Source organism: Lepisma saccharinum, chromosome 18 (assembly GCF_977018435.1).
Source record: "Lepisma saccharinum chromosome 18, izLepSacc3.1, whole genome shotgun sequence".
Taxonomy (NCBI): domain Eukaryota; kingdom Metazoa; phylum Arthropoda; class Insecta; order Zygentoma; family Lepismatidae; genus Lepisma; species Lepisma saccharinum.
The window spans coordinates 1,781,313-1,796,068 of NC_139246.1; the positions used below are offsets into that span (position 1 = coordinate 1,781,313).

General features: G+C 40.2%; 1 protein-coding gene across 7 annotated transcripts in view; it reads right to left on the minus strand.

The window, feature by feature from the left end:
* The window catches only part of bi (T-box transcription factor bifid), a 168,177-nt gene that overhangs the window by 22,571 nt on the left and 130,850 nt on the right, over positions 1-14,756 (minus strand). For all 7 annotated transcript variants that reach the window (XM_083140055.1, XM_083140057.1, XM_083140052.1 and 4 more), the window contains exons 4-5: positions 9,756-9,902; positions 8,231-8,307 (exon numbers count right to left, since the gene is read on the minus strand). In XM_083140055.1, coding sequence (XP_082996181.1) covers positions 8,231-8,307; positions 9,756-9,902 — 224 coding nt within the window. The remainder of the gene's footprint in view (positions 1-8,230; positions 8,308-9,755; positions 9,903-14,756) is intronic.

The following is a 14,756-nucleotide window of genomic DNA, read 5'->3' on the forward strand; positions in this document are numbered from 1 at the left end:
CGAGAGGAGAGAAGAGGTAGTTCCAGAAAATATCGTCTCTGTGTCAAGAATTGGTGCATTGATCAAATTATCGACATGAAACATTCATTAACATTTTATAATGTATTGGAGAATGTATTAGATCGGTGCGAAATGCCTTTTGGCTGAGTTCAGAGCAAGAAAAAAGTTTCCACACAAGATCTTTGATTTTACCTACGATTATATCACTAAAGCATTAATGTAATTTTAATATTTATAAGAATTATCCAATTCTTCTCCACTTCTCGGTTCGTCGTAATTAACTAAAAGCGGCCAAAAAGCGAATGTTTCGTTTCAAATAATCCAGACTTAGTGTTCGAACACAAATAACGTCAAAATTCCCTTATTATAGTTATCGGCTTCGATGTCGCATTAATCTACCCATACTTCTTTTCCGGGGAAATATGTACAAAATCATGACACTGGCAACACTGTTCTAACCCTTTCGTACAAATGCCTCAGGGTTACCCCATTCGATGGATCCGCTTTTGTCGTTTTCACAATGGAAACGTTGAAAGCCATGTGCAAACACCGCTTCCGCACTACAACATTGCGGAGACAAGGGCTCGGCCCATACAGTCCCCCCCTGCAGTTACGGCGCGCCGAGTAAACCGCCGTGAAATGCCCAATTCACACCGCATGCAGATAAGCCCTGTGTGTCGAAGCCACAGAAACAGCAGGGTGGGAACACGAGAACTACTAACTAAGCCTTCCTTCCCTTCAGAAATGGCTGCCGTGAATGTTACAAGCCCTTTCAGGGTGAAATGCATACGAACCTCGCGAATAATGGTCTGCATGGAACGCTGTAGGGTATTCTTGTCGGAGCGCTGTATGAAAGGGAGAGGCGTGCTGGGTATGTATTGTATCGGGAAGCTGTGGATTGTGAAGTTAAGGGCCACTTGCGGTATTGACCACTTGATTCTCTTCCTTCTGTTAACCCTTTCATCTTTTCACACGAACTATTATGCTCAAGGAATGAACAAGGAAAAGAGAAAATGAACCCTGCTTCCGAACAAGCCAGTGCGCTACATATTTCTAGTTTTCTTAGCGTCTCTTACATGTCTATGTTTTAAACTGACTTTTTATAAGTCATTTAAGAAGTATTTTAGAACGGCAATTGTTAATGAACATATTAAAGATAAAAGTAAGAAATAAATAATAAAAACATGACTTGCATAAATACTGAAGATCCAAATAGTGTCAGAAAAACTTAGATAGTTATAAAATAGAATGTACAGTGGGATCCATGAGTATTACCGTGCAAATTGATTGATTTGTTTTATTTTACTTCGCGGTTTGTGCCTCTTGGCTAATTTGCGAACATGGGGATGGGCGATGAAATGATGAAATTGATGAATGGACATTTTACAAACAAACATGCCCGAGCGGGATTCGAACCCGGGACCCCTACCGTGCAAATTGTCCATGACTATTTTCATTAATTTTTCTCTTACATAATATGTGCTTTTGAGCGATATATTTTTATGTATGCTGGTGCAGAAGTTGTCAACAGCTTGTTCTGAGTTTTCTTTTAATTCTTGAAGCTCTTGCTGGGTCAAATAAAGTGCACGAACATGGTGATGGACAATTTGCACGATAATACTTATGGATCCCACGGTACATAGCAATATTTGTTGAAGTAAGTACAGTGGGATCCATAAGTATTGCTCAGCAAATTGTCCATGACTATTTTCGTTGGTTCTTATCTTCATCCTACGTATTTTTAAGGACTGTATTTTTACGTATACTGGTTCAGAGGTTGTAAGCAGATTGTTTGGTGTTTTGTGTCAGTTCTTGAAGCTCTCATTGCATAAAACAAAGGGAATAAACGTGGTGATGGACAATTTGCTTGATAATACTTATGGATCCCACTGTACAGGCGGATATAAACTTTGTACAATATACATGGTATTAATGTGTTACATCTTTTCAGAACATATCCACTGGATGATTTTTCAACATTAATATTAGGAATGGTCATTTTTCAATTTTTCCTACGTCTTAACAAGCAGTAATACAAAGCAAAGGGAAGTCACACACTTTGAAATCTGAAGTGTCTACACGATTCATAAATATTACTAAGCAAATTGTCCATCAGGATGTGTATTCAGTTTGTTTTACGAAATGAGAATTTGAATAATTGAAACAAACCGCCAAACAAGCAGTTGATAACCGCTGCACCAGCGTAAGTAAAAATGACAAAAAGTTCTTAAAATCCTACTAAGAACAAGAGAAAAATTATTGAAAAATGTGATGGACAATTTGCCGAACAATATTTGAACACTCGATTGTACAGTTGAACGTCGCCCCTTTTTGGCTTTATCTAGTTAATTAAAAAATTGCAACACATGAAAAACATTCAAACTTGTTGCAATATAACTGAGTTTATTTGATTCTATGTTGTATTTACCTGCAGATTGTATTTCCATATTCTAATAATTATGGAAATTGTTACAATGTTTTAATGCATGTAATGATTGGCAGTTATTATTGTTTGGGGCGATGCGTTAGTCTTACAGATAGTGTAACGCATTCACAATCCGCAAATTTTCGTGTAACAAGGGCGATGACACTTTAAATCCGGTCCTGGTTATGGACAATTTGCCTGGTATTACCCACTCTACATGCGGCATTTGGTCTGGGACAATTAGAAAGATGATTCACTGCGCACATAATTTTTTGCCTCTCTCTTTTCGTACCACAATCGATTGGCTTCGCAGCGCAGGCAGACCCTTGCCATTTGTTTTCACACAAGTTGTGCTCTCTGTAAACACAATGAATGTCTTTGACGAGTGAAGAAGCTGCCTGCAACAACACAGCTTCTCAAGTTTACAAGTCGATGCCGACAGTTTGTTTTAGATGTGCATTCCGCAAGAACTTTCCGAGCCAGCCGAAGAAGATATCTATATTACAAATATTGGTTTCCCTCTTCTGCTCGCAACATGTGACGGATCCGTGACAGTGGAATTTCCCTTCCGTGCACAGGGGTATCAGATGACATGGGAGTAGGATACACCGTCAAGTGCGGACGGACAGGAAGTACGAACCTCACAGACGGCGTGAGGAAAGCGATTAGTCATGCAAAGAAAGATTGCCAGGCGTGACCAACCGATAAGATTCGCTTGCGTCTCGTGTCCCCAACGCGATTTAAGACGTTCTCTATTTTTTTGGGAACATAAAGTGTCGTCATATTGGCAACAACATCAGCTAATCACGTTTGTAGTCTTTCGGTAATATGCTCTATAGGAATTAAACATTCCAAACGTTTATATTTAATGAGAGAATGCGGCAATATTTTTGTAACATCAGCGTTATTATTTTTTTAATTATCCAAGAGTGAGGGTAAAATAGTGTACCAATATCTCACGTGTATTAAACTGGTTTGTGGGAGTTTTGGAGAAATAAACACCCCACCCCTCAGAAAATAAGGAAATCTTAATAATCATTGCACTTCACAAATATTCAATAAATTGTTGATTTTCATTCATTAATTGGATTAATTTAAATTAAACTTTTCTGCTACTTTTGGCTAATCGTGGCGACGAGGATGAGTGATGATATGTCGATATTGAAGAAGGAACACTCCAAAGAACATCCATGCCAATGTCGGGATTTGAACCCGGGGTCCCTGGTGTCGTAGGGCGACTGCTGTCCTTCTCGTTACATATTTGTCATATCACTGCACGCTACGACGTCCCGGGTTCGAATCCCGGCACCTGGGTATGAGTGTTCCCTCATCAATTTCATCATCATCACCCATCCTCGTTTCGCGATTAGGTAAAAATAGCAGAAAAGCGAATTAAAATACACCAAATCAATGTTTGCAGCTTTAGTTGTTCCTGATATATCTGGGGCTAAATGCAAAGATATCAATTGATAACTTGCAATTGTTTATGTCCTCGCAGTAAGATAATGCAGGGTACGTAGATCTTTCAGTCTACTACAGTTTCTGAGACGGTGATGATTGGGGCATATAAGGACAGACACTATCATCACATAAGGTTGTACTTTTTCCAGCTCTTGCTTATTGGGATCCCGAAATGTTGACATTTAGCGGGGAGGAATCAAGCCTTGTTATCTCGTGAGGGGGAGCAAAAAATTACACTTGTGCTGGTCAAGATACGCCGTCCACTGACTAACCAGCCACCGCCGACAGGCGAAGACTCTATTGATCCTGGGGCATGAATAATGATATTTTCGTAGCCGCACCGCTCGACATTTCTGATACTCTTGAATGAACTCTGAGTCGGCACCCTTCATCTCTCTCCCTTGCCGCCAAAGATCACTCATCCCTGATTGATTTCACAGGTCATGCGTTTCAAAAGCGCGGTGCATGTGACCTCCGACCCTTCCTTTGGCCTTTCTGTAATCTCGTTACCGAAACCTTTCCTCGATACGGCGCCGGGTGGGGAGTAGGAAAAGTGTGGTGACTTTATTAGGGTACTGTCTAATTACCGCCAGTAACCATTTATCAACTGATCTGGCAACAGTTACCACATTTCGTGTCTTCGGCTCCTGTGCGGGCGTTGGAAGAATTGGATGAACAGCCTTCTTGAAAAACACTGAGAGAACGAATTATCCACAAGGGCAGTGGCGGCAATTTCGTTCCAAAACTGGGGGACAAGGACAGTTTATTGATTTGCTTTATTTTACCTCGCTTCTGTGCCACTTTTGGCTAATTTCCGAAGATGGGGATGAAATTGATGAATGGTTACTCACAAACATCCATGCTAGGACAGGATTCGAACCCGGGACCCCTGGCATCGCAGCGCGATGTGCTAACCACTCCACCAAGGGGGACGGCTACTTTCTCTTGGTAGATAAGGTTTAGCATACGGCGGGAGCAATGAAGGTAAAAACCGGGGGAGCAACTGCCACCCCACGCCCCCGTAATCGCCGCCACCGCACAAAACTAATGCGAAACACTCCTGGATTGGAAGTGGGTGATGACACTGTTATGACTCATCGTGTTTGACACTTGTTCATCTGTCAGATACAGCTGTAGCAATGAGGATTAGCGATCTGTACACCTTTACCAGCAAATGTCACTCCTACTTTACAAATATTAGTCAGGAAACTGACTTTCCTGAAGGTAAAGTGGAAATACGTACATCATCGTGCATTTATTTCTTTTCTGATAAAGACAAACTGGCCTGGCAACACTGAGAAATTTGATTCTCTTGGTCTAAGCAGCCATTCGTGAAACAGTGAAAGGAAAAGGAACAAAATCAAATGTTATATTTCGTAACGTTCTCTCATGAGCGTGTGATCAAACCAAGAACCTTTAACCATTGAGGTGGGTGATGCAACTCGAGCTATCATTCATTCATCGTCTTCATTTGAGCGCTCGCTCTTCATGGTAAATCTAATGGTAGAGAGCAAGAGGTACTAGCTACACATTTGGAAATGGCGAAACACAAGTACTTGGATTTCTACCTTCATCTCTAGATTAACATGGTCGAAAGACTATTTCTGTCGGTCTCTGATGATCAGTTGCTACTTCTTCGACGACTCCAGGCAAAAGACCCTCTCCCCCCCCCCCCATTTGCTCTCAGTTTTGTTCTCTTCCCTGTAAACCTGGTCATTGCCCTGCAAATGCCAGTTGCTCAGCACCTTAACTCTAGTAAATCAGGAAGATTTGTTAATAACTGACATGGCATTCAAAGAATGCAATGGCCGATGACTGAGGTTAAGAATCCTGGCTTGATATGATTCTCTATTTAGAGGAGATTGATACGATTTCAACCCAAGACGGGTATTTTATAATCATTCCTTATTATCTTAATAGGGTTACAATTAAGCCCATTGGCGCAGCCATGCATGAGCCTAGTGGCCCATGGCTCCTCTCTCAATTGATTAATTAATTAAGTTGGTGTTTTAAGTCCACTTTATGCACAGTAAAGGCTAATCGGGACTGGACCTACAGTTTAAAGTGGGATCCGAACCACTATGTGCCTCCACCGGGTAACGAATCCGGTACCCCTTGATTGCAAGGCAACGACGCTAGCACTGCACCATCTCTCAATTTTGCCACATTACTCTGCTCTACAGTACACACACAAAAGTAGTCATTTTATTTAAATTTGTGGGTGCTGAATTCTAAAAAAATATTAACTATGCTTAGCGCTTTTGTGTTTACGATGCAAGGAAATGCACAATTTATGCAATGTTGCATTTCGTAGGATCCTTATTTTTTCACTATTATGGTAACATTAACGAGGTTAATTGTTGCTCGAAACTGCTTACAAGCACATATAATGACATGCTAAACATAATTTGTATTCATAGTGAGTAGCAAGACAACGCAAATTTTGTATATAGCTTTATTTTTATTGTCTTTATCTCGAATTTGCCACATTTTGCACATATTCTGTGAAGAAAGCCGCGAAAACTCTAGCCGATAACGTTCTTGCAAAAGTTGTAAGCCTGTTTTCTGAATAATGCAACTAATTTGCTTCATTTGCACTATCGACAATGGCTTGTTAATTTAAAGTGGTGTGTATTTGTCACACTGCATGTTAGCAATTTGTCTTATCAATATTTTCACACAGTTTAAGGTTCGACTTGACTGTACATAACGAATAGTACAATCTACAATGCTCAAGTTCAAAGTTAGATTAGATTAAGATCACATAGGTTGACTTAAAATGTGCAAGGGCAAATAGATATGTAAGCTTTGTGAATTTGCTAGAGGCACAAAGGTCCCGTTTCAGCCCACAATTCCATTAGTATTCTGAAAGTTCGTGCTGTAGAGTTTGACTTCTTTGTAGTACCACTGAAACAAATAAACTCTGAGAATTCTAGGCACAGCGGACCAATCGAGTTACCTCCTTGCGCACAGAACTCCCGACACGAAGCGTGGAATACGAAATTACATTATCACGCTACGCCGTGTGGCTTACGGCACCATCGGCCGGAATACAAAACGCGATCGGCGGTGACAGGGCTGCCAACCTGTGCATTTGGAACGCAGCGGGCGAACTGTCATAACCGCGATCGTGCTGCCACGTATCGGCCAGCTTGCTTTTACACACACCAAGATAAAACCTACAAAGCGAGGAGCTATTTTCCACGTGCTCACTTCTCACCTCGATGGCATATCGCAAAGAGAAACACATGTGAGCGTTTATTGGAAAGTCAAACACTTCCATGATAAACACGGTAAAGCTTTCTTATGTATGCTCAAGTCACTTCGTAATGCAATAATTTGTTAGTTTATACAGCATATTTACAAAATGATACGATTCAAACAATATGTAACATTGTGTTTGAATTGTAACTATTTTCTATTCTTTCGTGCGGTCGATTTTCAAATCAACAATCAGAAATGTTTGTGACAATTGTTCATTTATTATTACCATAAAATCATAATTGTTCAGCCGCAAATAAAACATAGACTGTGTTCTGGTTCTCATCTTCAAAGTCACAAGAACTTCCAGGTGAGATTTATATATATATAGTTTAATAACTGCTTCCAGCTTTTCACTATTTCACATAGTTGAACCATACACATGTACTGTACGGTGGAATGCATTAATATTACCAGACAAATTGTCCATCACCACTGTTTGAATTGATAAAAATGAAGATGAGGGTCACTTCAGAAATTTATATTCCCACATTTCACCTGTGTTGGTGTAAATGTTATTATTATAACAACAATAACAAAATGTACACTTTGAGGTACAATTGTTAAAACCACAGGCCATTTTTGATATTTAAAAATTTACAATGTTTGATTTTTGTAGCTTATAGTTGCAGGATGTCTATTCTATTGGTAGAGCAGCCACAGGCTGAGCTTCGCCCATAAATAAAGAATTTCTAATTCTAATTATTTTCACAAGCTTGTTGTACAATAATTACCCAATACTGAAAATTAGTTGTGTCTAACATAAAATGTACATATAATCTTCTAGGGAAGGACATTTTCTTACACTGGTTGGGAATGATTTTAGAAATTTTGGACTTAGGATGGAGAATTCAGAGTTGGGGAGGGGGGTCCGAGCCCCTATTCAATTTGAGCACTATCCATGTCTCTTGTATCCAAGGCAAGGTTTAGAAATTGAAACAAAACGTGAATTAAAATTACTGGTGGACAACTTGGCTGACAATATTAATGAATTCCTCATTGCGTTGTTCTAAGTTTGTTCTACTGTTGAATATATCTAATTCTACTGAAACTTGGCACAAGGAATAAAAATAGACTGCTTACTTTTTCTCCCGTTTCCCGGCTCCAGTGTCCCGAAATCCTTTGGCGAAGGGGTTGTTGTCGATTTTTAGTTGCGTGATCTGTATAACAATAGAAATAAAAACAATTCTAGCTTACATCGAAACAGAAATAAGACAAATATTGCACAATATGTTGCTACTGTTGTACCAAGAAGAGAAGAACCGTGGTCAACTCGCGAACTAACGTAGACAGTATTTTGTTTACACCTTCGCCTTCGCTTGGAATAAAGGTGACGATGTGTTGAAGAACGCTGCACATCTTGGCAACGCAGGGGCGGGATTGCATGGGAAGCAGCTGAGTGCATCGCCCACGTTCGCTTAGGTTTGATAATTCGACGCCAGCGCCAGAGGGTCATTCTCGTCTTGGCAAAGCAGTAGAACACAGTAAAGAACGCACACACACACACACACACACACTCGCGCGTCTTGCTGGTTTTCTTGATATTTTTAACACACAATGTAACACTTTCTGTTTGTACCAGTGGCGGCGATTGGGTTCCAATACCGGGGGTAGCAAGGTGTCAAAACTGGGTGTGGGGGGGTACAAATACAGTATATTTCCTTTTGTAGATAAGGTTTAGCATAGTACTGGGGCAAAAATGGCGAAAAGTTGGGGGGCAACTGCCCCTAATCGCCTCCACTGGTTTGTACTGTGATAGCATTTTTCAGCGCTTATGAAGTTGTACTAGCACAAAGAGTTCTACAAAAAATGTAAAAATACAGATAATTAAAGGGGAAGAAAATACTTTTCACACTAGTAGATTTGAGGGATCCCGGGTTCGATACCCGGTGGAGGCACATAGTGGTTCGGATCCCACTTTAAACTCTAAATCCAGTCCTGATTAGCCTTACTGTGCATAAAGTGGACTTCAGACATCAACTCAATCAATCAATCAAACTAGTATATTTTTTTCAAAATTGTTGCTGCTACTCCGGTGTCCAAACCAATCAGGGTGTTCGGAAAGCACCCGATTGTCAACCTATTTTCGTCGTCGTACACCCTGGACTGCATTTTGCAGACTAGTAATGCCCTGGCGTCTGGACTCGCAGTCAGTATAATCCCCTGAAGGGCTCGTGTTGGTCGTCCACATATGTTTCTGCTTGTCCCTCCGTCTCATTACCAATCATCTTCATCGTCGCGATTAGCCAAAGTGGAAGAAAAGCAAAGTAAAATAAAGTAAATCAATAAATCAAGCCATCACCACTGACAAGCAACAACAGTGACGGTGCAAAATAAAGTTAAGAAACTTTAAAAAAAACTATGTAAAAATAGAATAAAGAATTCAAAAATTGCAAATAAGTAAAAAATGGTGGAAAGAAAGCAATGTTTTATGTTTCTAACTGAAGGAAAAGGGACTTATGCTACGCTTGCGAATCCCTGTCCATAATTCAAGACGATAGCAACAGAGGGGTAAAAAATCTAGCTCTGGAAACGGACACTGATGCAGAACCGCAACAAACCAATCAAGACATCAACTAGGTAATGGACACGGACTTTATGTACTCACCTTTTCGTTCTGATACGCAGTTACGGCGATGAACTCTGTCTCTTTGAATACGTACGTCCGGAACGTGCTGTAGGGGAGTTTGAGAATGTCGTTGGCTCGAACCAGATGGAACCTAGGTTGGTACTTATGCATCGAGTTCAGTATCGTCTGCAAAGACACAAAGAGAACGATTCATAAGATCGAGACAGTAAAGGCACACAAAGACAACAAGAAAAATAGTACAAGTATGTGGAATATTAAGACCAAATCCGCTGAAACAAACATAAATATAATCCTAAAAGAAAGATTAACAAAATTACGGGTACTGCAATAAAATAATGATATTACTGTAATATTCCACTACTAATAACAGTAATAATAATATATCTATACGCAAATAGAAAACCAAGTTTAAGTTTGCAGGGAAACTAAATAATAGAATTTGCATTATTAATGTCCATAAACCTAATTTATATATAAATAAACACCAAAGACAAATTAACAATAATTGGTACTCAATGAATATTAAACTGAAATGTTCAATATTAAAAGAGCAATTTGATGAACCGGTACATAATAATATTTCAAATATACTAGTAGCACATTTTATTGTAATACATGAAATAAACAATATCTTTATCCACTTACAGTAACTTTGTGTGTGTGTGTGAATATAAAGAAAGCTTTCCCCTGCGGAGGTAGGTTCGCACACATTTATAATCTCTGTCATTTGTGGAGATGATGTAATCAGCACCACGCTCCGGTCGGCCATACGCCCCCTATTATGCGTAAGCATAATGATTGGCCTCATATTCTTCATGAATTTTATTTTATTCATATCTTCAGAATAACTGTATCAAAATTCATCATGTGAAAAGTAAACTATAAAATGGCAACAACTCGTTTTTTTTTTTTTTTAAAAAAATAATAAAATTCGCAAACATATATTTTGATGTACAATTTGAACAATTTTAACACAAGAATCAACCTGTACATAATGAAAATAAAAACAGTGGCCGTTAATATATTCAGTACACGTCGCAGGAGCGTATATTCTAGGCTATCTGCGAAGCCTGAAGTCTAGAGAATAAAATACAGGAGGAAAATTGATCAGAAATTATAAATAATATTATTCATATCAGTGAGATGATGATGGTGATTCTGGAGTTGGCAACCTGATTTCGTATGAGTTGGCATTCTGATTTCCTATGAGTTGGCAACCTGATTTCGTATGAGTTGGCTACCTGATTTCCTATGAGTTGGCAACCTGATTTCCTATGAGTTGGCAACCTGATTTCTTATGAGTTGGCAACCTGATTTCTATTCATAGCCCATGACTACGTGACAGAGATAGCCCAAATCTTGTAATCAGTATACGCCACTGACACGTCGATATGTACAAAATTAAGAAAGTAACAGTTCGAAACTGTTTAAGAACAATAACGTAATTATTATTATTATTATTAGCCAATTAACATAGTTATGGTAACATCGCCGCCGTGTAATCAAGGTTCGATATCCGGTGGATGCATATAGTAGTTCGGATCCCATTTTATACTGTAGGTCCAGTCCCGAATAGCCCATCTGGGCATAAAGTGAACTTAAAACAACAATTCAAACAAACAAGTTATTATTAGTATTACATGACGGCTTATAGTTCAACCCACCCCACTGTTTCCCTATAAATACGGTAGTGGTGAGGACCAGTGGCGTGCCCAGGATTCTCGAAAGGGGGGGGGGGCGGTTACTTAACTTTGTTTTAGTAGTAGTCCTGGTTTTGTCATATTTCCCTGCCTTTGATCTTTTTTTTAGGAATACTGGGCCAAAGGGGGGTTACTACCACCCACCCCACCCTTGGACACGCCACTGGTGAGAACACTACTTACAAGGTTATAAAATGAAAATGAGAATCGGGGGAAATCATCTTTAACAGTTGTAGGACAAAAAAGCCGAACTGGGAAAGTTCACCGAAAACTTGGAGACAAAAGAAAACGCGGAGATCGAAGACGGGAGGGGGGAGGGGATAACCGTTCATATTCTGACACGCACTGGAGATATTGATAGAAATAGCCGTGTAGAAAGGGAAGACCAGATATTGAGTTACTCCTTTCTTCCCTCCGCCTTCTGTCCATTGTTGTCCCGACTCCTCCAACAATTGTTTTCCTGCGGCAGAAGGGAAAGATGTCCTAAGTCAATACGGACGCGGAACTTTTCATTAGGAGCGCCGGCCTCTCGCTCAAAGACGCCGACGGTTCATCTTCGGCTAGTCGATACAAACCCCTCCACCCTCTATCTTTGCTCGTGATCCGTGCATCCCCCCCCCATTCCCCTCGTCCCATCAGTGGTTCTCCCAGAAGGGAATTTCCCAGGGATCAGACGTGCAGTGTGAAAGGGGGGCGAGAGCGTAACGAACAGGCAAATACAAATCGATAGTTACTACTAAAAGACACATACTTGGTTTTTCAGACACATAGAAGACAGTTTAAAATGAATTCATGCACTTACAGTAAATGAAATGTAGATACTTCTGCCCTTAAAATACATTAAAATGGAAAAACATACGCATACGCACACGCTACCTCCCGGCCCTCATTCACACCGCAGAACGTTTTTCTTTTTTTAAACAAGATCCTGTGCTCCGCTTCGGGGAGGAGGGATTCTAATGTTGCCGCTTGTTGCCCAAGCAGAAGGGCAGTTGTAGGCCTAATCGGCTGTTTGACCGCAAGTTCCTTCGTAGGTAAACGCGGCAACAGCGGGTCACTGTCGTAAAAGCGGGTTTCCGCTCCAGAATTCAGCTTGGCAGGACTGTTGCATAGAACTATAATAAATTACGAACTTTCATAAAGTTGAAGTATTGTATGTTGTCATTTGGCGTCGCATTTCTGTCATTTTTGGATAATCGCGACGATGATGAATAGTGATTAGATGAAATTGATGAAGGGACAATTCAGGACTCGAATCTGGGACCATCTATCGTGAGTCCAGTACTCTACGCGGTACACCACCGAGGTGACTCATAAAATTCAAAATATGTGCATTAAATATTCATGAACTTGGATAAACGCACACTTGAAAGAACGAAATTATATAGCAAGGTTTACTAAACCATTACGAAAATTCGAAACACATAAAATTAGCAAAATATGTACTTCAAGCATACGAAACTAGTAATGCAGTAAACTAAGAAAATATGCCCTGTGACCACGAAACTAGAAAATATTACTTCAGACACACGGGACTAGGAAAATATGCACTTGAAACACACTAGACTTGAAAAATATGGGCTGGAAATACACGGGACTGGGGAAATATGCATTTGAAACACACGAGACTAGGAAAATATGCTCTTGAAACACGAGACTAGGAAAATATGCACTTGAAACACACTAGACTAGAAAAATATGAGCTGGAAATACACGAGACTGGGGAAATATGCATTTGAAACACACGAGACTAGGAAAATATGCTCTTGAAACACGAGACTAGGAAAATATAAATAGGGTGATACTAATAAAGAATTATAAAAGAATATCCCGCTCAAGGCTCAAGATAAGGAGGTTATTTTCAGGTTAGAAAGGGATTTTTTTTTCTGGGGTAATTTCAGTCTGTGCCAGCAACGCCATTGACTTTGTACGTCCCCTCTCGTCTTCCGGATCAATATTAACTCCTATCGCGTTTAGAAATGGGTATCTTTCCCTCCCCCGGGGACAAGAGGGAGGGCGGAAAAGTAAAAAAGGGGAAGAAACTGTGGGTTGGAAGAACAATTGAGTAACAATTGAAGAAAATGGGCCTGTAATTTTCCCCGGGTAGGATGTGATTTCTCGGGCACCCGACTGACAACGCTCGGGAGAGAAGTGTATGGGACGGAATTTTGCTGATACAGAGGAATGGCGATTAGAGGGGCCAATCAGGAACGCCTCTTTGCGCTTCCTTCTTCTTTCTTCTTCTCGTCGTTTGAAAGAGTCTTTAGGGATCCCCCGTGCTTTCTTGATATGCTGTGTGGTGTATTCCCGAATGTCAGACAGACATGCAGAGGCGGCTTAAGGGCCGAGCGACTGAACAGGGCTGCCAAAACATTAACTTTGATTGCATAATAGTGGCTATTTGTTTTAAAGAATGAGATATACAAACTAGATATTTCATATTGGAAACAAGAAATGGAGAGCAATGAGTCTTGGAAAAGAAACATAGATGGCAGCACAAGATGGAAGAATATAAATAAATAATTGGAGGATAAGTATTGATTTACTGAAAGTTAGAATGTGATTAAAAGATGTGAAAAAGATGAAAGCAATGTACAAAAAATAGAAAAGTGATGAAAAGGGATATGGATGTGGTTTTTATAATTTATTAGTTCAAACCTGTAGTTAATTTTTAGGCCCGCATAAAGACGTTCTGTCTGCCCTTTCTGCAAATGACAGAGAGGAATCTTGAGCAAACAAATCATGGCGAGTAGACTGATTAATATGGTTTATTTTATTTCGCTTTCCCACTACTTTTGGCTAATCGCGACGATGAGGATGAGTGGGCACTCACAAACATCCATGCGCAGGCCGGGATTTGAACTCGGAACCCCTGGCGTCGTAGCGCGAAGTGCTAACCACGGGGGCCGGCAGACTTGTTGAAGGATTTGTAGAAAACCCGTACAGTAAAATGCGAACATGACGAATAAAAACATATGTGGATAGCCCGTAAAACGGATAAACACAGCAACAGAGGGTCACTACCATAAAGGCGGGATCCTAGGCCGTCCAGGAAATAGGTGTCCCATTTTTATTGAAGATAACTTTACATGGTAATAATGCCTTTATATATAGATAGTCATTAGTTTTTCAAAAAAACTAGGAGATGGCTTCTTTTCTGGGGGTATTTTACACCTTGCCCCCCCCCCCTTTGGAGTCACCAAGGGTACTTTCTTCTACAGTTATTCTACAGGATTACGCAATTCTGTTAATATACTACGTGCTCAATTCACGTTGTAAAGCGTCCACCTTGATGACGCTTTTCGCGTCACGAAGTCAG